Here is a 23,925-nt window from a genome sequence, read left to right on the forward strand (position 1 = left end):
ATATCAGAGTTTTTTTCAAGTAACTGAAAAACTGACGAATAACTCAAAAATGGCCACATTTACAAGAAAACTTGTAAGAATCTTTTTGATGAAGACACTCATTGACTTTCATTGAAAACTAAAATCAAGAAAATCGGTGCATTAGTTTTCAAAATATTTAGATTTTTGTAAAGCCTTTGACAATATCACAGTTTTTTCAAGTAACTGAAAAACTGAGCAATAACTCAAAAATGGCTACATTTACAAAGAAACTTGTAAGAATTTTTTTGATGAAGAAACTCATTGACTTTCATTAGAAACTAAAATCAAGTAAATCGGTGCATTAGTTTTCAAAATATTTAGATTTTTGTAAAGCCTTTGACAGTATCAAGATTTTCTCGATCAACTGAAAAACTCCTCAATAACTCCAAAACAGTTATAGTCATAAAGAAACTGGTAATGATCTTTTTGATCAAGAAACTCATCAAGTTTCAAATGAGTCTAAAATCAATAAAATCCACACATTTAATATTAAAATATATTGATTTTTGTAAAGCCTTTGATAGTACCAGGATTTATTTAAGTCCACTGAAACACTCTGTAATAGCTCCAAAAAGGTTCTATTTGCAAGGAAACTTTAATGACATTTTTGGTTGAGAAACTCACAAAGTTTCTAATGAAACTAAGTCTTTACATAAAATTTTAAAATATATTGATTTTTCTAAAGCCTTTGATAGTATCAAAATTTTTTTCAATTATCTGGAAAACTCCTCAATAACTCCCAAACGGCTGTATTGACAAGGAAACTTGTAATAACCTTTTTAGTGAAGAAACTCATCAAGTTTCAAATGAAACTAAAATCAATAAAATCGGTGCATTAGTTTTTAAAATATTTAGATTTTCGTGAAACCTTTGACAATATCACAGTCTTTTTCAAGCAACTACATTTACAAAGAAACTTGTAGGAATCTTTTTGATGAAGAAACTCATTGACTTTCATTAGAAACTAAAATCAAGTAAATCGGTGCATTAGTTTTCAAAATATTTAGATTTTTGTAAAGCGTTTGACAATATCAGAGTTTTTTTCAAGTAACTGAAAAACTGACGAATAACTCAAAAATGGCTACATTTACAAGGAAACCTGTGAGAATCTTTTTGATGAAGAAACTCATTGACTTTCATTGGAAACTAAAATCAAGAAAATTGGTGCATTAGTTTTTAAAATATTTTGATTTTTGTGAAGCCTTTGACAATATCACAGTTTTTTCCAATCAACTGAAAAACTGAGCAATAACTCAAAAATGGCTACATTTACAAGGAAACTTGTAAGAATCTTTTTGATGAAGAAACTCATTGACTTTCATTGGAAACTAAAATCAATGAAATCGGCGCATTAGTTTTTTAAATATTTAGATTTTCGTGAAGCCTTTGACAATATCAGAGTTTTTTTCAAGCAACTGAAAAACTGACGAATAACTCAAAAATGGCTACGTTTACAAGGAAACTTCTAAGAATATTTTTGATGAAGAAACTCATTGGCTTTCATTGAAAACTAAAATCAATGAAATCGGCGCATTAGTTTTTAAAATATTTTGATTTTTGTGAGGCCTTTGACAATATCAGAGTTTTTTTCAAGTAACTGCAAAACTGACGAATAACTCAAAAATGGCTACATTTACAAGAATACTTGTAAGAATCTTTTTGATGGAAAAACTCATTGACTTTCTTTGGAAACTAAAATCAATAAAATCGGTGCATTAGTTTTTAAAATATTTAGATTTTTGTAAAGGGTTTGTCAATATCAGAGTTTTTTTCAAGTAACTGAAAAACTGAGGAATAACTCAAAAATGGCTACATTTACAAGGAAACTTGTAAGAATCTTTTTGATGGAAAAACTTATTGGCTTTCATCGGAAACTAAAATCAAGAAAATCGGTGCATTAGTTTTTAAAATATTTTGATTTTTGTAAAGCCTTTGATAGTATCAAGATTTTTGTGATCAACTGAAAAACTCCTCAATAACTCCAAAACGGCTGTATTAACAAGGAAACTTGTAATAACCTTTTAAGTGAAGAAACTCGGCAAGTTTCAAATGAAACTAAAATTAATAAAATCCTCACATTCAAATTAAAAATATATTGATTTATGTGAAGCCTTTGACGGTACTAAGACTTTTTTAAGTCCACTGGAAAATTCCTTTATTACTCCAAAACAGGCGTATTTACAAGGAAACTTGTAATGACCTTTTTGGTGAAGAAACTCATTGGCTTTCATATAAGATTAAAACCAATAAAACCTTTAAAAGCTATTCCAAGAAATTGGGATTTTTGACCGCATCAACACTCTGTTCCATCCACTTCCTTACACTAACTGCATACACAAGAAATCTTGTAATGACCTAAATTAAGCCAAGAAACTCATTACAAGTGAATCTGGACCACTACTTGCAGACACCTTGATTGACCTCTAAACTGACTTACCCATTGGACGTTGAAGCGAGCGAATCGAAAATAGGCTTATACGGCACCAAAATCAAAATCGTATAAACTCCCACCATCAGTAACGTCAACAGTAGCTTAATTAGATAGTAAAGCTTCAGAGCTGTGGCGAGTGCGATCATACATAGGACCCACGTGAACACTATATACTCTGGGTGTGTACAGTAAGCTGTTTCGCAACTGTCCGCAGTTGAATTGGCGACGTCTCTTTTTATTCTGCTCAACTTTTGTAGACCCACTGCTCGTTTTCTCCGTCTTCCTAGCAGTAGTTGCGTCATGTTTCTTCCTTCATCACTAAACTTTAGGACTGTATCATTTTTGAGGCTTCCGATCTGGATCATGGAGGTGCTCTCGTTGGCGAACAACCCTTGCAACCCCCGAACCAACTTTCGCAAACACTCTCCGCTACAGTTCATATTCTTCAATGTTATTCCAGTGTTCAATTTAGCATTAAGGGTCAGGTTAAGGGTCAACTCTTGCTCCAAGGTTTTCACCTCAATATCTGTCACATATAAGGGGTTTTTCTTCAGAAGCAGTGGCGTATTGTTAGCTAATTTATCAGAGACGGTACTATTGAAGTTTCTCGTTAAGACACTTGATGATGTTAATCCCGAGGAGCCAATGGGATAACTCTGGAACAAACTCACCGAAGTGCTGAGCGCCATCACGATGATGATGCTGCAAATGAAGGCGGTCCTGGTGTTTTTGTTGTGGACCAAAGTCGAGGAGATTTTCTGCAAGGATCCTGGAAATTGCTGAAATTCCTCGGCCATGACCAGGATCGAGGCCGCGGTTAGGATTAGGGTCACTATTGTTAGAAGCCAGATTACTAGCGGAGACCTAGGGTGAGTTGTTTGTTAATTGGGATAACAGGAGGCGTACGGGAGGACTTACAAGGTGATTACCAGCTGGGTAATGACGATGAACAACCATATGATGTAGCAGCAAAGCATGTTGGACTTGAACATGTCTTCTCGTAGCTGACTGAACTAAAAAAGAAAACGAAAATTGGTTAGTAGTGTTTTATTTTAAGGCAATTTGTTCAAGTGTGTTTATGTAGTATTGTATACTTCGAACCGAAATATATAGAGTTGCATGCAACATCTAAGTTTGCCACACGTGTATATCGGGTCAGGATTGCGAGTTTGAATGTCAGAGGAGGATCACACTATTAGGTTTTATAAATATATATGTTATTGATTATCTGTGTTAGAGCGCCAATTAATTTTACCTATTTAATTTTTTGAATTGAGTGTTCTTGGAATCAACAAAGTTGGCATGTTTACTCACTGCGTAGTTCGTATTAAAAAAGCCGCGTCGTTTGAAGCTTGCCGATCCGTATCTCATCTTCATCCGTGCGCCACCCCGCCCGCAGACCGCCAAAATAAAAGATGTATTATTAAAAAATAGTCAGTCTGTCAGAGTCTGTCTGTTGACTCGCCGATAGTAAGAACATGTAATTGCACACGGGCTCTAATAAAAATTGCATGCGGCTAATTCTAAATGGTTTTTGTTAAATATCTAGTTTCATAAGTTTCTGTTCGCAGTTGGGATTGTTTAATACGAGTTTTAAGGGTTAATAAACTGTGTTAAACAATTCACCGGAAGTGTTTTATTTCACGGTGTTTGGTAACGGTTATAAAGGTATACAGTCCACTACTAGGTCTACAAGGAGGCCAAAGTACACTTGGGTACTAAGGAGTCCTATTTGGAGGATTCAAATTTATTCAATCTGGTTGCCCTGTCCTGAAGAGGCCAATAAATAGAAACATGTGTCACTTTAATTTTTTTCAAATTAGTCCAGGCGTACGTATCTAAAATCTCGTTGGCTCAATCTTCTATTATCTGATTCCCTATTACCTGGTCAAAATACTCTGGCTCGAAGGACCATAAATGAAATTTAATAAAAATTTAGCTCGATGGACGAAAAATCACGACAAAAATTAAATTTATCAAAAAATGTATCTCAAAGGACCAACAATTAAATTTATAAAAAATCTGACTCAAAAAATCAAAAATTAAGGAAAAAAAAATTTAATAAAAAAACTGGATCGAAGGACCAAAAATCACGACAAAAATTAGGTTTATCAAAAAAATCGTCTCGAAGGATCAAAAATTGCATTTCTCAAAAATCTGACTTGAAAAACCAAAAAATTAAGGGAAAAAATGAATCCAATAAAAATCCTGCCTTATAGGCAGTCAAAGTGACTCAGATTCCTTAAATAGACCGTCAATTGTCTGGAATAAGTTTATGAGTACTAAGAAGATACTTACAGGCACTTGAAATGGTTCAAATTAAATAAAGAAACCCTCAGATTACCTTGAAATGCGTGGAATAAGTTTATGGGTACTTAGAAGACTTTTCCAGGCAGTCAAAGTGAGTCAGCTTCCTTGAATAGACTCTCAAGTGCCTGGAATAACTATATGAGTGCTTAGAGGCAGTCAAAGTGACTCAGATTCCTTGACTAGACCTTTAGATTTCTTTCAAGTGCCTAGATTAAGTTTATTAAATCTTTGAGGACACTTGAAGTGGCTTAACTTGCTCGAAGAAGCCCTCAAACTACCGTCAAGTGCCTGCAATAAGTTCATGGGTATTCAGAAGACTTTTACAGGCAGTCAACCTGACTCAAATTCCTTGAATAAAACTTTTAACAACCTGGAATGAGTATATGAGTACTCAGAAGACACTTACAGGCATTTGAAGCTTAGATTCTTACTCAAATTAAGATAATACACTCTCAAGTTATGTTCAAGTGCCTGGAATAAGCTAATGAGTTCTCAAGAAGACTCTTACAGGCAGTCAACGAGGTTCAAGTTCCCCAAAGGCACTTGATGAAGGTCTAATATTACCTTCAAGTGCCTACAGTAAGTTTATGAGTACTAAGACGTTTTTTAGAGGCAGTCAAAATGGTTCAGATTCCTTAAATAGAACTTTAAATTATCTTCAAGTGTCTGAAATAAGTTTATGGGTACTTAAAGGACAGTCACAAGCAGTTGAAGTGTTTGAATTCCTCGAATGGAGCCTCAGATTTTCTTTAAGTGCCTGGAATAAGCTTATGACTACTCAAAAAGACCCTTACAGGCAGTCAAAGTGACTCAGATTCCTTAAATAGACCTTCAAGTGCCTAGAATAAGTATATGAGTACTTAGAAGACACTTACAGGCAGTTGAAGTGTCTCAGATTCCTGTAACAGGCCTTCAAATTACGTTCAAGTGCCTGGAATAAGTTAATTAGTATTAAGTAGACTCTTATAGGCAGTCAACATCGTTCAAATTTCTCTAATAGACTTTTACATTACCTTCAAGGGCCTAGAATAAGTTTATGGGTACTTAAAAGATACTCAAGCAATTAAAGCACTTGAATTTCTAAAATTTAGGCTTAGATTACTTTCAAGTGAGACTCTTTTGACTGAGATTCCTTTAATACACCCTTAGATTACCTTTAAGTGCTTGGAATAAGGTTATGGGTACTTAGAAGACTTAAATTCCTTAAAAATCCGACTCGAAAAATCATATATTGAGAAAAAAAATGAATTCAATAAAAATCCGGATCGAAGGACCAAAAAGCACGACAAAAATTAGGTTTATCAAAAAAATCGTCTCGAAGGACCAAAAATTGCATTTCTCAAAAATCTGACTTGAAAAACCAAAAAATTAAGGGCATAAATGAGTCCAATAAAAATCCTGCCTTATAGGCAGTCAAAGTGATTCAGATTCCTTAAATAGACCGTCAATTGCCTGGAATGAGTTTATAAGAATTCAGAAGATACTTACAGGCAGTCAACGTGCCTCAGATTCCTTCAATAGACCCTCAAATTACGTTCAAGTGCCTGGAATAAGTTTATGAGTACTTAAAAGACACTTACAGGCACTTGAAATGGTTCAAATTGAATAAAGAGACCCTCAGATTACCTTGAGGCGCCTGGAATAAACTTATGGGTACTTAGAAGACTCTTATAGGCAGTCAAAGTGACTCAGCTTTCTTGAATAGACTCTCAAGTGCCTGGAATAACTGTGTGAGTACTTAGAGGCAGTCAAAGTAACTCAGATTCCTTGATTAGACCTTTAGATTTTTTTTAAGTGCCTAGATTAAGTTTATTAAATCCTTGAAGACACTTGAAGTGACTTAACTTGCTCGAAGAAGCCCTCAAACTACCGTCAAGTGCCTGCAATAAGTTCACGGGTATTCAGAAGACTTTTACAGGCAGTCAACGTGACTAGATTCCTTGAATAGAACTTTAAACAACGTGGACTGAGTTTATGAGCACTCAGAAGACACTTACAGGCATTTGAAGCTTAGATTCCTACTCAAATTAAGATAATACACTCTCAAGTTATGTTCAAGTGCCTGAATAAGCTAATGAGTTCTCAAGAAGACTCTTACAGGCAGTTAACGAGGTTCAAGTTCCCCAAAGGCACTTGGTGAAGGTCTAATATTACCTTCAAGGGCCTACAGTAAGTTTATGAGTACTAAGACGTTTTTTAGAGGCAGTCAAAATGGTTCAGATTCCTTAAATAGAACTTTAAATTATCTTCAAGTGTCTGAAATAAGTTTATGGGTACTTAAAGGACAGTCACAAGCAGTTGAAGTGTTTGAATTCCTCGAATGGAGCCTCAGATTTTCTTCAAGTTCCTGGAATAAGTTTATGAGTACTCGAGAAGACTCTTACAGGCAGTCAAAGTGACTCAGATTTCTTAAAAAGACCTTCAACTGCCTGGAATAAGCATCTGAGTACTTAAAAGACACTTACAGGCCGTTGAAGTGGCTCAGATTCCTGCAACAGGCCCTCAAATTACGTTCAAGTGCCTGGAATAAGTCAATCAGTACTAAAAAGACTCTTATAGGCAGTCAGCACGGTTCAAACTTCTCTAATAGACCTCACATTACCTTCAAGAGCCTAAAATAAGTTAATGGCTACTTAAAAGACAATTACAAGCAATTGAATTGCTCAAATTGAGGCTCATATTACCTTCGAATGCCTGGAATAGGTTTATGAATACTTAGAATACACTCACAAGCAGTTGAAGCACTTGAATTCCTCGAATAGAGCCTCAGATTACATTCAAGTGCCTGGAATAAGTTTGTGAGCGTTTAAAAGACACTCACAGGCAATTGAAGTGGCTCAGATTCCTGTAACAGGCTTTCAAATTACATTGAAGTGCCTGGAATAATCCAAAAATCTCATCTATTATTCTCTAAGAGACCAACATACAAAATTGACGTAAAACACAAAGTCATGGTCTCACAACATGTAATTAAACGGGCTACACGTGTTTCGCTCTAACAAACTCATTGTTTATTTATGTACTGTGATGTGCGGATGACTTCTAAAGGCCTGATGATGCTCTAACTAGAGCGAAACACGTATAGCCCGTTTAATTATATGTTGTGAGACCGTAACTTTGTGTTTTTCATTGTTTTTCGTCAATTTTGCCTAGAATAAGTTAATTAGTATTAAGAAGACTTTTATAGGGAGTAAACGTGGTTCAAACTTCAATAATAGACCTCACATTAACTTCAAGTGCCTGGAATAAATTTTTGACTACTTAGAAGACCCTTACAGGCAATTGAAGTGGCTCAGATTCCTATAATAAGCCCTCAGATTACCATCAAGTGCCTGGAATAAGTTAATGAGTACTTAAAAGACACTTACAGGCAGTTGAACTGCAATATACCCTCAAATAACCTTCACGCGCCTAAAATAAGTTTATGAAATTATTGCAAACTAAACGAGTAACTGACAACATTAAAAATTATAGACAATATTCTTTACAGGCTTTGTCAGGATGAGGTTGATATGGTGTACATGTATGGTGTTAATGTGAAGTATTACGGAGTTCTTATCACTCATCGTAACTTGGTGATTTGAGAAGATTCACATGAGAGAGACAACATTTACTTACTTGCCACTCCATATCCTTATCGATGAACCTAAGGGTCCAAGGATTAACGTTGGCACTCCGCATCCTTTTGTTACTCTCGATCTCAATGCTATGATCGATAATGTCGTCGACCTGCTCGATGACCACCTTCTTAGGCGCGTTCAGTTCGTACTTCTGTTTACCCTTTGGCTCCAATGTTTCGTCCAGGTCTGCCGATATCGATCTGTGAAGCTACGGTAAAAGTTTATTGACGAATCAAATCATTCGGGATGATTTACGCACGTTTTCGAACGGTATTTCCGGCGTCCAGTCGGTGGTGTTCTCGTCTTCGATGCCGCTATGTTGGATACCGCTGTCGCTCCTCTCCCTCGAGGGTGTCCGTGACGGGAAACTGGGCGTTTTCGGTGACTTTGGCGTACTTACGTTGCTGTTTATGATCTCTTCTTCCGGCCACAGTTTGTTTGAGAATATGCTGAAACGAATATTCTCCCTATATAAGATTGAGAATTAAATGGACTTGCTCACCTTGGTCTGGACGCCAGCCTCCTTCGAAGCAACATCGGCTCGCATTGCTTTATCAAATAAGTGGTGACGTTATGCTCCTTCAGATACGAATCTCGTTCTTGGCCATTGCCTGGTTCCACTTCGTAGGCCCCGTTCAAGCATTGAAAGGTCGCCTCCGATATGTGGACTTGTCTAGAAATCGCTCTGGTGATGTTTTGTCCAGTTGGAAAGGTGGAGTTCGTAACTTACCCGGGTTTTCCTCCAGACTCCATGTGGTTCGCCAGGCGGACGTCGTAGGACCAAATGTCAAACTGCCACTTTCGGAGACCGAGGACCCCGCATAGTACCGAACCGGAATGGATGCCTATTCTCATGTCCAAGTCTGCCACCTGGAACAGAACCACTGCGGTCTAAGTAGTGAAATTACCAAGTCAAAGGCCTTGGAGAGGTCCTCCAAAGGATTTAGTTTAAGCAGTGCTGACACCTTATTAATTGACCCTAAAGAGAGGATCTCAGCACGATATCGTCTTATCAATTAAACGAATATACAGGCATACAGAAAAGATCCAGGATAAATTCGAATGGATTCAGTTATAATGTCAGCTGCATAGTTCAAATTGAAAAAAGAGACCCTCAGATTACCTTGAAGCGCGTGAAATAAGTTTATGGGTAGTCAAAGTGACTCAACTTCCTTAAATAGACCTTCAAGTGCCTGAAATAAGTATATGAGTAGTTAGAAGACACTTAGAGGCACTTAAAATGACTTCGTTTCCTTGATGAGACCTCTAGATTTCTTTTAAGTACCTAGATTAAGTTTATTAGTTTTTTGAAGACACTTGAGATGGTTCAAATTGAACAAAGAGACCCTCAGATTACCTTCAAGGGCCTAAAATAAATTTATGGGTACTTAGAAGTCTTTTACAGGCAGTCAAAGTGACCCAGATTCCTTAAATAGACCTTCAACTGTCTGGAATAAGTTTATGAGTACTTAGAAGTTACTTACAGGCAGTTGAAGTGCCTCAGATTCCTGTAACAGGCTCTCAAATTACGTTCAAGTGCCTGAAATAAGTTAATCAGTACTAAAAAGACTCCTATAGGCAGTCAACATGGTTCAAACATGGTTCAAACAATGGAGGGGTTAAGGAGGTTCCAAGAAGCTATCAATATATGTAGCAATAGCTATGTAACAGTCTTATAATCGCGAATTATCTCGTCATACCTGGCGCCATCTCTAGACAATCGTCGAACGTTACCGTAGGCTGTATTCTGTCTAATATATCAAGAGCGGTCGCCGCTAGGGGGCCAATTGAAGTCTCATTAGTGGCGGGACTTTTAAATCGAAATAATTGAATACAATGTGAATGAATGTGTTTATTGGTTTCTAGGTTATTATTTATTAAACATATTCGACATTTTTTCCATTTAGTATATATCTGGATAAGAAAAACTGTGTTTTTTTCGAGGCATTTTCAAAAACTTAAAAGTGTCATGCTTGGACACTCTGTACTAATAATTTGTTTACGAAAATAAAATTAATGAAACTTACTGTAGGTATGCAAACGAGACATTATTAAATTGAGCCTTTGCCGCTAGGAGGCCAGTTGAAGTCTGATAAATTGGCGGGAATTTTAAATCGAAATAAATGAGTAGCGTGTAAATGGAATAATAATTTATTAAGTTTGCAATAAACTGATTTTAAGTGCCTGGAATAACTGCAATGAAAGCACTTAATATATTCATTTTATTCCAGGCATTTGGAATAATTTTATCTAATAATGTTTTTTTAAGGATTTAAAAACCAGTTGGTTGCAATTGAAAAAAAAACATTTTTAGTTCCTTGATGTAATTCGACGTATTTTTTTAATGTTTTCCAGGCATTTAAAGTATTTTTTTTCCTTACCCCAGGTAGCTAAATAAATTTCGAAATTTCTTCCAGGCATTTGGAATTACCTGTTTTTCCAGTTTCCTGTTATTCCAAGAATACATTTTTCATTTCCAGATTTGTGGACTAATATTATCTATATATATATTATTTCATAGTTATTCACCAGATATTTTAAGATTGAAAATAGATTCACAAAACCTGGAACGAATTTTAACAATTGAAAATCTGAAAAGTCTAAATCTTTGAAAATCCGATAGTTTAAAAAACTAAAAATTCAGAAATTTAAAAGTCTAAAAATTCAAAGAATTGATTACCGTAGGCAGTGTTTTACCTAGTATATAAGAAGCGTTCGCCGCTAGGGGGCCAATTGAAGTCTAATAAATTGGCGGGAAGTTTAAATCGAAATAAATTAATACCCTGCAAGTGGAATAATTTTTTAAGGTTGCAATAAGCTGATTATAAATGCCTGAAAGATATCAAATAAAAATATTTCAAATGCTTGCAGAAAAATGGAATTTCCAAAAATCCAATAGTCCGAAAATTAAAAAATTGTAAATAAGAATACAAAAAATGAAAAATTCAAAAGTTTTTTAAAATTTTAATTCAATAGTTCAAAGATCCAAAAAGTCCTTCCAATAGTTAAAAAAAAAAAAAACAAAATCCAATAATCCAAAGATCCAAAAAGCCAAATATTCAAAACTTCATTAGTTTAGAATATCAAAATCCCAAAAAATCAAAAACCCAATAGCTTAAAAAACAAAAAATTCAGAAATCCAAATTCAAAGAAGTTCAAAAATCCAATAGTCTGTAAACAAAAAATTTTAAACAAAAAATTCAAAAATTTTCCAAAACTCCAATCCAATAGTTTAAAAATACAAAAAGTCCAATCCAATAGTTCAAAAAATTCAAAAAGCCAAATATTCAAAACTTCATTGGTTTAAAAATTCAAAATCCCAAAAATCAAAAATTCGAAAATTTAAAAATCCAAAGATTTAGAAGTCCAAAACTTCAAAAAATCCATAGTTTGAAAATTCAAAAATTTACAAATTCGAAAGTCAAAAATTCCAAAAAATTATTAGTTTAAAAAACCAAAAATTCTTAAATTCAAATTCAAAAAAGTCCCCTAAAATCCAATAGTCCAAAAATTAATAAATTGTAAACAAAAAAACAAAAAGTGAAAAATTCAAAAGTTTAAAAATTTTTCAAAACTTCAATTCAATAGTTCAAAGATCCAAAAAGTCTATTACAATATTTAAAAAAAAAATAAAAGAATTCAAAAATCCATTAGTTTAAAGATTCAAGAATGTCAATCCAATTGTTCAAAAAACATAAAAATTCAAAACTTCAATAATTCAAAAATCCAAAAAGCTAAATATTCAAAACTTTATTAGTTTAAAAGTTCAAAATTCCAAAAATTTAAAAGTCTAAAACTCCAAAAATCCAATACTTTAAAAAAAGTCCAAAAATCTAATCGAATAGTTCAAAGATCCAAGAAGCCAAATATTTAAAATTTCATAAGTTCAAAATTCCAAAAAAATCAAAACACAAAAATTTGAACTGACAAAAACGTAAAAATTTAAAAATCAAAAATTTTCCAAAACTCCAGTCCAATAGTTTAAAGATCCAAGAATGTTAATCTAATTGTTCAAAAAACATAAAAATTCAAAAGTTCAATAATTCAAAAATCCAAAAAGCCAAATATTCAAAACTTCATTAGTTTAAAAGTTGAAAATCCCAAAAAATCAAAAATTTGAAAGTTTAAAAATCCAAAAATTTAAAAATCTAAAACTCCAAAAATCCAATAGTTTAAAAAAGCAAAAATAAAGTTTATTCCAATAGTTAAAAAAAAACAAAAAAATTAAAAAATCCAATAGTTCAAAGATCAAAAAGCCAAATATTCAAAACTTCATTAGTTTAAAGGATCAAAAATCCAATAGCTTAAAAAACCAAAAATTCAGAAGTTCAAAACTTCAAAAAAATTTAAATCCAAAATCTAATAGTTTCAAGAACCAAAAATTTATAAATTAAAATTCAAAGAAATCCAATAGTCCGAAAATCAAAAAATTGTAACCAAAAACACAAAAACCGAAAAAAATAAAAAATTCAAAAATTTTCCAAAATCCAATCCAATAGTTTAAAGATCCAAGAGTGTCAATCCAATTATTCAAAAAATAAAAAAAATTCAAATTTCCAATAATTCAAAGATCCAAAAAGTCAAATATTCAAAACTTCATTAGTTTAAAAGTTCAAAATCCCAAAAATCGAAAATTAAAAAATCCAAAGATTTAGAAGTCCAAAATTTCAAAAAATCAATAGTCTAAAAACCAAAAAGTTACAAATTCGAAAGTCAAAAATTCCAAAAAATTATTAGTTTAAAAAAACAAAAATTCTTAAATCCAATTTCAAAAAAGTCCAAAACTCCAAAAAAATTAAAATCTAGAAATCTAATAGTTTCAAAAACCAAAAATCCATAAATTCAAAAATCTCCAAAGATTAAAATCCGATAGTCAGAAAATCAATAAATTGTAAACAAAAATACAAAAACCGAAAAAAATTCAAAATTCAAAAATTTTCCAAAACTCCAAATCCAATAGTTCAAAAAACAAAAAAAATCAAAAATCTAATAATGCCAAGATTCAAAAAGCCAAATATTTAAGACTTCATTAGTTTAAAAGTTCACCAAATTCGAAAATTTAAAAATCCAAAAATTTAAAAGTTCAAAACTCAAAAAATTTATTAGTTCAAAAAAAAACAAAATTTCCTAAATTCAAATTCAAAAAAGTACAAAAATTCAATAGTCCGAAAATTAAAAAATTGTAAACAAGAATACAAAAAGTGAAAAATTCAAAAATTTAAAAATTTTTCAAAACTTCAATTCAATAGTTCAAAGATCCAAAAAGCCAAATATTCAAAGCTTCATTAGTGTAAAAGTTCAAAATTCCAAAAAAATGAAAATTCAAAAATCTAATAGTTTCAAGAACCAAAAATTTATAAATTAAAATTCAAAGAAATCCAAAAACCTAATAGTCCGAAAATCAAAAAATTGTAAACAAAAACACAAAAACCCAAAAAAAATTAAAAATTTAAAAATTTTCCAAAACTTCAATCCAATAGTTTAAAGATCCAAAAATGTCAATCCAATTGTTCAAAAAACAAAAAAATTCAAAACTTCAATAATTCAAAGATTCAAAAAGCCAAATATTCAAAACTTTATTAGTTTAAAAGTTGAAAATCCCAAAAAATCAAAAATTTGAAAGATTAAAAATCCAAAAATTTAAAAGTCTAAAACTCCAAAAATCCAATAGTTTAAAAAAGCAAAAATCCATAAATTCAAATTCAAAGAAGTCCAAAAGTCTGAAAATTAATAAATTGTAAACAAAAATACAAAAAGTGAAAAATTCAAAAGTTTAAAAATTTTTCAAAACTCCAATCCAATAGTTTAAAGATCCAAGAATGTCAATCCAATTGTTAAAAAAAACAAAAAAATTTAAAACTCCAATAATTCAAAGATCCAAAAAGTCAAATATTCAAAACTTCATTAGTTTAAAAGTTCAAAATTCGAAAAATCAAAAATTTGAAAGTTTAAAAATTCAAAAATTTAAAAGTCAAAAACTTCAAAAAATCAATAGTTTAAAAACCCAAAAATTCTTAAATTCAAATTCAAAGAAGTCCAGAAATCCAATAGTCTGAAAATAAATAAATTGTAAACAAAAATATAAAAAGTGAAAAATTCAAAAGTTTAAAAATAAAACTTTAATTCAATAGTTCAAAGATTCAAAAAGTCTATTCCAATAGTTGAAAAAAAAAAACAAAAAAATCCAATAGTCCAAAGATCCAAAAAGCCAAATATTCAAAACTTCATTAAATTAAAAGTTGAAAATCCCAAAAAATCAAAAGTTTGAAAGTTTAAAAATCCAAAAATTTAAAAATCTAAAACTCCAAAAATCCAATAGTTTAAAAAAGCAAAAATCAAGTCTATTTCAATAGTTGAAAAAAAAACAAAAAAATTAAAAAATCCAATAGTTCAAAGATCCAAAAAGCCTAATATTCAAAACTTCATTAGTTTAAAAGTTCAAAATCCCAAAAATGAAAAATTTGAAAGCTTAAAAATCCAAAAAGTCTAAAACTCGAAAAATCCAATAGTTTAAAAAATCAAAAATTCATAAATTCAAATTCAAAGAAGTCCAAAAATCCAATAGTCCGAAAATCAAAATTTCATAAGTACAAAATTCCAAAAAATCAAAACACAAAAATTTGAACTGTCAAAAACCTAAAAATTAAAAAATTCAAGAGCCCAGAATTTCAAAAAAACAAACAACAAAAGATCAAATCCCATTAAAAAACAAAAAAATATAAATTTAAAAGTATAAAAATAAAAAAATTGAAAAATGTCAATAATTCAAAACTCCAACAGTTCTAAACTTTAAAAAGTCAATAATTCAAAAAATTTTAAAATCGAAAACCCCAAAAGTCTAAAAATCAAAATATTTTAAGTAAAAAATCCAGAAGTGAAAAAATCTTAAATTTTAAATATTCAAAAGTCCAATAGGACAAAAATTTAAAAGTTTAAAAATTGAAAAAATCAAAAATTCATACTTTAAAATACCAACTGTTGAAAAACCCGAAAAGAATCGAAAACACTAAAAATCTACTAACCTAAACTAAAAAAAGATTTACCATCCCGTGTACATACCTAATATAACATTTTATAACACAACTATTAAAAATTTAATTATAACCTTACACACTCGGTATTCCAAATAGCGAAACGAACAACTCAAATAGTAATAAATTATTTACAATCACAATTGAATAGCGATCCGGTTGTGTGATGTCACGATATGCGTTCGGAATGCACCGTCTAGTTAAATCAGGAGCGAATTTAATTCAGTCTACTTAAAACACTATTGCCAGTAACCATGAAAGATCTACGATACCTCAAAGAGGTGCTGAAAAGTGCTGTGAGTGATGCTGATTCTTGTGATACTCCTTGGGTTAAACTTGGGGATAAAATTAAAGGAATTTTAGCTCTTGATGTTTTCAAGAACTTTGATGAACAAGTTTCACGTCTACAAGAAGCTTTGGACACCCTTGGAGTGAATTTTGTGCCATCCATATACAGCTTTTTAACAAAATTGTTTGCTGAAACTGACGAGAAAACTAGACAGCAACATTTCCACGAATTGCTTGACTGGTGCTTCACAGAGTTGCAACCACAGAAGTCTATTACACGCTCAGAGTTCGAACGAGACACTAAACTGCTGCTCCCTCTAGTGAAACTGGAAACAATCTTGAAAAATCTGGAAAATCAGGAGCTTATTAGGAATGTCCTTAATTACTTTGACAACCCGAGAATCAACCAAGAGGACATCTATGAAGCAGTTAAGACCTATTTGGGAAGCAGCAGCTATGAGCTGATCTCTTTTAAGTTAATCCCATTGGACGAACAAAATGGACATCTAGGAGACTATTTTCGGTTAAAAGTGGTTATTAAATCCAATGACAAGCTGGAAAAGTTAGATTGGTTTGCCAAGTTCTTGGTGCCACACTCGGAATACACGAAGCAAATCCTCGTAAGGGGTCCTTCGAAAAAAGAAGAGTTCTTTTACATGGAATACTTACCCAAACTGAAGCGGCTGGGATTATCGGATTTTGCCCCAAACTGTTACTTTTCACGAGTGGACGACGTCATCGTTCTGGATGACGTGTGTGCCAGCGGTTTTACTGCACTAGCCCCGCACACGTTACTACAGAAAAATGAATTGAGATTAACCATAAAACAACTTGCCAAACTCCATGCGGGTAGTCTTATCCTTGAAACAACTGAACAGTTGGCAACAGTTTATGGAGAGTACCTTGGTGAAACCCTGTTTTACTTAGGTACCCCCGAATTTAATCAATCCTTCGCAAAAATCACCGATTCAATGGTTTATCTTAGTTCAGTATTTAAAGACTTAACGGGGAAATATTCTGAAAGTGAGTTGCGATTGAAAGCAGACAACTGGTGCAAAATCACTTTGGATAAACTGAAGAAATCCGATGAGCCAGTGAACGTGATATGCCACGGAGACATGTACGTTGCAAACTTGCTATTTAAATTCCGTGATGATAAAAGTGCCGAAGCTGTTAAGCTGATTGATTTCCAGTTGTTGAGGTATCAGCCTCCGATGTTAGAACTGTTATTCTTGCTGTTCCAAAACACGCCTAAAGAAATCCTCGATGATAACCTCGAGAGTTTTCTTGAAGAATATTATGAGAGCTTAACAGGAATTTTGCTCCAACATAACTTGGATATCCAGCAAATACTTCCGAGGGAGTATTTTGAGGAAAGCAGGGATTCAATGGCAGTGTTGGCACTTTACATGACAATGTATTACTCGTCCGTGTGCGCCCTAGGACCCGAACTAAGAAAGGACATATTTGCTGGCAAATATGGCGATATTTATTGCACTAATACCATAATAAGTGTGGGCATAAAAACTGAGAATTACAGAAACGTTATGCGGGGGATTTTTGCGCGTTTCATTCAATTTTGTGACAAAGGATTAATATAAATTATAGAGTGATATATTGTATATATAAATAAATTGATCATGCAGTAGTTGGATGGATTTTTATTGGGCATAACCACTTTTTAGATGCTCTTAAAGATAAATAAAGAGAATGGAATGTAGTGTTTTTTTTCCATTGCAATTGGATAAATTATGCCACGAAAATACAATTTCCAGAGGATCCCGACTATAGTACAAAAAATTGTTTTTTTTTTATATTTTAAAGAGAAATTTTCAGATATAAAATATTAATTTTGCTTATTCCAGGCATTAGAAGCTCATTTTTCCAGGAAAAATTGTTTCATTTTCAGGCTCTTGGAAATTTTTAAATTTTAGATTTTTCGATTTTTAAATTTTTAGATTTTTAGATTTTTAGATTTTTAGATTTTTAGATTTTTAGATTTTTAGATTTTTAGATTTTTAGATTTTTAGATTTTTAGATTTTTAGATTTTTAGATTTTTAGATTTTTAGATTTTTAGATTTTTAGATTTTTAGATTTTTAGATTTTTAGATTTTTAGATTTTTAGATTTTTAGATTTTTAGATTTTTAGATTTTTAGATTTTTAGATTTTTAGATTTTTAGATTTTTAGATTTTTAGATTTTTAGATTTTTAGATTTTTAGATTTTTAGATTTTTAGATTTTTAGATTTTTAGATTTTTAGATTTTTAGATTTTTAGATTTTTAGATTTTTAGATTTTTAGATTTTTAGATTTTTAGATTTTTAGATTTTTAGATTTTTAGATTTTTAGATTTTTAGATTTTTAGATTTTTAGATTTTTAGATTTTTAGATTTTTAGATTTTTAGATTTTTAGATTTTTAGATTTTTAGATTTTTAGATTTTTAGATTTTTAGATTTTTAGATTTTTAGATTTTTAGATTTTTAGATTTTTAGATTTTTAGATTTTTAGATTTTTAGATTTTTAGATTTTTAGATTTTTAGATTTTTAGATTTTTAGATTTTTAGATTTTTAGATTTTTAGATTTTTAGATTTTTAGATTTTTAGATTTTTAGATTTTTAGATTTTTAGATTTTTAGATTTTTAAATTTTTAGATTTTTAGATTTTTAGATTTTTGGATTTCTGAATATTATGATTTTTTTAATTTTCAGATTTTAATTGTTTTAATTTTGTAAATTTTTATTTTTTTGGATTTTTGGTTTGTAGTATTTTTGGATTTTGAAATATTTTAGTTTTTAAATTTTTCAGTTCTTGAATTTTTTAATTTTAGGACTTCTGGTTATATAATAAACTCTTTGTATTTATTTTTGTTTTTTTTTAATTATTAAAATTTTGGTTTTTTTAATTTTTATGTTTTGGAATTCTTCAGCTTTTGATATTTGGGATTTTTTAATTTTTGTTTTTTTTTTTTTTGATTTTTGCATATTTAAATTTTTGACTCTTTTGCCATTTGATTCTTTGACTCTAGGACTCTTTGAACCTTTAAATCTTGAATCTTGGAAATTTGAAATATTCAAATTTTTTTTAAATACGAACCTGGATTTTTCATTACATTTAAAAAAATTTTTTTTATGATTCTCAGACTCTTCCACTTTTTGACTCTCTGACTCTTTGTATTTTTGACTTTTTGATTCTTTGATTTTTTGATTTTTTGACTCTTTAAATCTTGAACATTTTTAATATTCAAATTTTTTTAAATACGAACCTGGATTTTTCATTACATATTAAAAAAAATTTTTTATGATTCTCGGACTCTCTGACTCCTTCACTTTTTAACTCTCTGACTCTTTGTATCTTTGACTCTTTTATTCTTTCACTCTTTGACTCTTTGACTTTTAAACCTTTAAATCTTGAATCTTGGACATTATTAATATTTAATTTTTTTTAAATACGAACCTGGATTTTTTATTACATATTAAAACAAAAAATTTATGATTCTCGGACTCTCCAACTCTTTCACTTTTTGACTCTTTGACTCTTTGGCTCTTTGACTCTTTGAACCTTTAAATCTTGGTAATTTTAATATTCAAATTTTTTTAAATATAAATCAGGACTTTTCATTACATATTAAAAAAAAAATTTATGATTTTCAGATTCTCCGACTTTTTGTCTCTCTGACTCTTTGTATCTTTGACTTTTTGATTTTTTGACCCTTTGAACTTTTAAATCTTTAAACCTTGGAAATTTTTAATATTAAAAATTGTTTTAAATACGAATCTGGATATTTCGTTACATATTAAAAAAAAATTTGATGATTCTCGGACTCTCCGACTCTTCCACTTTTTGATTTTTTGACTCTTTAATTTTCTGACTCTTTGAACCTTTAAATCTTGGAAATTTTTAATATTCAATTTTTTTTAAATACGAACCTAGATTTTTCATTACATATTAAAAAAAATTTTTTATGATTCTCGGATTCACCGATTCTTGCACTTTTTGACTCTCTGACTCTTTATATCTTTGACTCTTTGATTCTGTGACTCTTTGATTTTTTGACTCTTTGAACCTTTAAATCTTTGAATCTTGGAAATTTTAAATATTCAGATTTTTTTAAATACGAACCTGGATTTTTCATCACATATTAAAAACATTTTTTATGATTCTCGGACTCTCCGACTCTTTCACTTTTTGACTCTCTGACTCTTTATATCTTTGACTCTTTGATTTTGTGACTCTTTGACTTTTTGAACCTTTGAATCTTGGAAATTTTAAATATTTAGATTTTTTTAAATACGAACCTGGATTTTTCATTACATATTAAAAACATTTTTTATGATTCTCGGACTCTCCGACTCTTTTACTTTTTGACTCTCTGACTCTTTGTATCTTTGACTCTTTGAACCTTTAAATCTTTGCATCTTGGAAATTTTAATATTTAAAATTTTTTACATACGAACCTGGATTTTAGATTACATATTAAAAAAAAATAATGTATGATTCTCGAACTCTCCGACTCTTTCACTTTTTGACTCTCTGACTCTTTATATCTTTGACTCTTTGATGTTTTTACTCTTTGACTCTTTAAACCTTTAAATATTTGAATCTTGGAAATTTTTAATATTATTTTTTTTTTAAATTAGTATTTTTGGATTTTTCATTACATATTAAAAAAATATTTTATGACCCTCAGACTCTCCGACTCTTTCACTTTTTAACTCTCTGACTCTTTGATTCTTTGACTTTTTGACTCTTTGACTTTTGAACCTTTAAATCTGTTAAGCTGTCAAATTTTTTTAAATACGATCCTGGATTTTTCATTACATATTAAAAAATTTTTTTATGATTCTCGGACTCTCCGACTCTTTCACTTATTTACTCTCTGACTCTTTGTATTTTGACTCTTTAATTCTTTGACTCTTTGACTCTTTGAACCTCTAAATCTTTGAATCTTGTAAATTTTTAATATTCAAATTTTTTTAAATACGAACCTGGATTTTTCATTACATATTAAAAAAAATAGTTATGATTCTCGGACTCTCCGACTCTTTCACTTTTTCACTCTTTAACCCTTTGACCCTTTGACTCTTTGACTCTTTGTCTCCTTGACCCTTTGCACCTTTAAATATTTTTTAAATATGAACATATTAAGAAAGAAATTTTTTATTCCCTTGAAAACTGATATGAGTAAGTCAAATACAAAAAAATATAAAATAAACAATATTAATCAACAATAACTTTATATCTATATTTTTTTAAAACCCAATTTTAATTCTCTTTAAAACTGACATAAATAATTAATATACAATAAAAAAATTAATAAAAACGATAAAGGTTCATTCGGCTTCTGACCGTCAACCCAATTACAGCAACAAAAACATTCTGCGACTTAATCAAAGCCTTTGACAGCGTATCCGATGACATTGATTCATCACAACATTCAAGCCTTACGCACTATATCCCTATTTGCCGACGATACAACAATATCATTTTATAATGAGTAACTCATCTGAAGAGCAGTTAAGAATACTTAAAGAAGGCAAGCATTGGCTCTTTGGACCTCATATGTCTTCCTATATTTGTACTAGAGCAACAGAAGCATTCAAATTGCTAATTTCAACAAAAGGCATAGTAGAGAAGATCCTGTTTTCCACCAACAGGAATATAGTGATGGATGCTATATCGAGTCAAGCAGGCTTTTCTTTAATTGATCGTACACCCAAATTTAAACCAGAATTCCTTCATAAACACCTGGAAGTCACTACTCAAACCTATGGACGTTCGCTTCTATATACAGATCTGAGTCAGTCTATATATTAATTAGTTCAAAGCACGGCATTCTACAGTAACTCTTTCACTTTCTTTCAGTAGAATTTAATTGTCATCAAAAGATTTTGTTAAGGGACAAATTTATAGTTACAATGATTTTTGGAGTACCCAAAGTTTCTTTCTACAACTTTGGTAACTAACGGCAGAGCTCTGGAAAGAGGTGCAGCTATTCCAGTTCCTCGTTTAGGTCTGGATTTACTTAAGTGATACATCCTGTGTTTTGAACAAGTAAATATATTATGCAATTATGCAACGTCTATAAATCAAACCACACGCTGCGCGATTTAGTAACCTTGACATTCACGTTCATAGTACACATCATCCGCTCATTAAATAAGATTATTTAATCTAAAGCCGCCTTGTTTAAACGATCGGAGTTTTATTGCTATTTTTATTCATGTCTGTTATCAAGCTTTTAAAAGATAAGCACGATTAATTTTTAAATATAGAAATCAATATGGTGGAAAATTTTCGAATGCATATCAATAGTTAAACCATAATTATAATAAATAATCAAGTTAAATTAATGGCACCAATTAGGTAGGGATATAAACATGGAAATTAATGTTTTTTTAGAACTAACGATTAAAATTGAAAACAGGGGGCAACTCGCTCAAAATTAAACAAGAAATCGCGTGATTGATCTATTTTTCTTACTTGGAAATGCTAAGTGAAGAATGCGGTTGAAGCTAAAGAAAACGAGCAATATTTATAAAAAAAAAAGGGAATTTTGCTAAATAAAAAGGCTCCTAAAGATCCATCTACAAAGTCTCACCCTAGTTTCCTTCGCTTTTTTCTTTGGGTATCTTAATTTCTTACCAACTATGTACATCTCCTTTTTCTAACATGTGATCCTTAATTTCCCAATTGTTAAACTATTACACTCAGAGTCTCACACCATATCTATCATAGTTAGATTTTCAGGATCAGTAATTAAATGAGAATTTCTAGGGAGTAAGAGAGGTTTGACATGTACCTCAAATTCCTAGTCTCAATAAAGTCAATCAGAGAACTCTACAGGGCCTTTCCAGAGTAATTTGAATACGAAATTATCTGGAAACGTCCATAAATGATAGATACTTTATATAATCTTTCATAAGATGCTTGAAAAGTCGTGATTTTAAAAGACTTAATGATTACTGTTAGATCTCCAACGAGTTTATTCATAGCTCCATGAAAACCAGTAATTAAACCAAAATTCTAAGGGAGTAAGAGAGGTTTGACATGTACCCTAAATTTCTAGTCTCAATGGAGCTAATCGGAGAACTCTACAGAGCTTTTCCAGAGAAATTGGAATACAAAATTACTTGGAAATATAGATAAATCCAATGCAAGCAACACCAAAACAATCCAATAACCTAACTGGTAGCCAGGAGTCAAGGAATTTAAGGTTTTTTCACATTTACCCATGATACGTAAAGTCTATTGGTGGTATGAGTTTTACTTATCTAAAGATGCTCAGGATGGCATTTTCTCTTTGTCCAAGGCAGCAACAATGTTCTGTGATCTGTCCAAAGCCTTTGATTGTGGATTATAAAGTCACGTTTCCTCGTTCAACTGCCTGGAAGTGATGGAAATATTTGACTAATTACAGGCAGTTGATGGAGTCATTTTTCTGAAATGTTCATCAAGTCTTGAAGGCCTTCCTGGACTTGGAACATTCCTGATTCAACTTTCTGGACTTGATGCAAATATTTGACTAATTCCAGGCAGTTGATGAAGTCATTTTTCTGAAATGTCTATCAAGTCTTGCAGATCTTCCTGGAATTGGAACATTCCAGTTCCAACTGCCTGGAAGTGATGCAAATATTTGACTAATTACAGGCAGTTGATGGAGTCATTTTCCAGAAATGTTCATCATGTCTTCAAGGCCTTCCTGGACTTGGAACATTCCTGTTTCAACTGCCTGGAAGAGATGCAAATATTTGAATAATTTCAGGCAGTTAATGGAGTCATTTTGATGAAATGTCCATTATGTCTTGCAGATCTTCCTGGACTAGGAACGTTCCTGATTCAACTGCCTGGAAGTGACGGAAATATTTGACTTATTCCAGGCAGTTGATGGAGTCTTTTTCCTGAAATATCCATCATGTCTTCAAGGCCTTCCTGGACTTGGAACTTTCCTGTTTCAACTGCCTGGAAGTGATGGAAATATTTGACTAATTCCAGGCAGTTGATGGAGTGATTTTACTGAAATGTCCATCACGTCTTAAAGGCGTTCCTGGACTTGGAACATTCCTGATTCAACTGCCTGGAAGTGATGGAAATATTTGACTAATTCCAGGCAGTTGATGAAGTCATTTTTCTAAAATATTCATCATGTCTTCCTGGATTTGGAACGTTCCTGTTTCAACTGCCTGGAAGTGATAAAAATATTTGACTTATTCCAGGCAATTGA

General features: G+C 31.3%; 2 protein-coding genes across 4 annotated transcripts in view; one reads left to right on the forward strand and one right to left on the reverse strand.

Moving 5' to 3' along the window:
* The window catches only part of LOC126745810 (adenylyl cyclase 78C-like), a 99,983-nt gene that overhangs the window by 16,138 nt on the left and 59,920 nt on the right, over positions 1 to 23,925 (reverse strand). For all 3 annotated transcript variants that reach the window (XM_050453819.1, XM_050453820.1, XM_050453821.1), the window contains 6 exons: positions 9,113 to 9,252; positions 8,885 to 9,055; positions 8,642 to 8,831; positions 8,381 to 8,590; positions 3,371 to 3,465; positions 2,459 to 3,316 (listed from right to left, as the gene is read on the reverse strand). In XM_050453819.1, the coding sequence (XP_050309776.1) occupies positions 2,459 to 3,316; positions 3,371 to 3,465; positions 8,381 to 8,590; positions 8,642 to 8,831; positions 8,885 to 9,055; positions 9,113 to 9,252 (1,664 nt within the window). The remainder of the gene's footprint in view (positions 1 to 2,458; positions 3,317 to 3,370; positions 3,466 to 8,380; positions 8,591 to 8,641; positions 8,832 to 8,884; positions 9,056 to 9,112; positions 9,253 to 23,925) is intronic.
* On the forward strand, positions 15,584 to 17,349 carry LOC126745814 (uncharacterized). The gene has a single exon (XM_050453827.1). The coding sequence runs from the start codon at positions 15,668 to 15,670 to the stop codon at positions 17,300 to 17,302; it is 1,635 nt and encodes a 544-aa protein (XP_050309784.1). The 5' UTR covers positions 15,584 to 15,667; the 3' UTR covers positions 17,303 to 17,349.

Source organism: Anthonomus grandis, chromosome 16 (genome assembly GCF_022605725.1).
Source record: "Anthonomus grandis grandis chromosome 16, icAntGran1.3, whole genome shotgun sequence".
Lineage (NCBI taxonomy): Eukaryota > Metazoa > Arthropoda > Insecta > Coleoptera > Curculionidae > Anthonomus > Anthonomus grandis.

Coding starts and splice junctions, on each gene's coding strand:
- LOC126745814 (XM_050453827.1), top strand. CDS start 15,668: ATGAAAGATCTACGATACCTCAAAGAGGTGCTGAAAAGTGCTGTGAGT.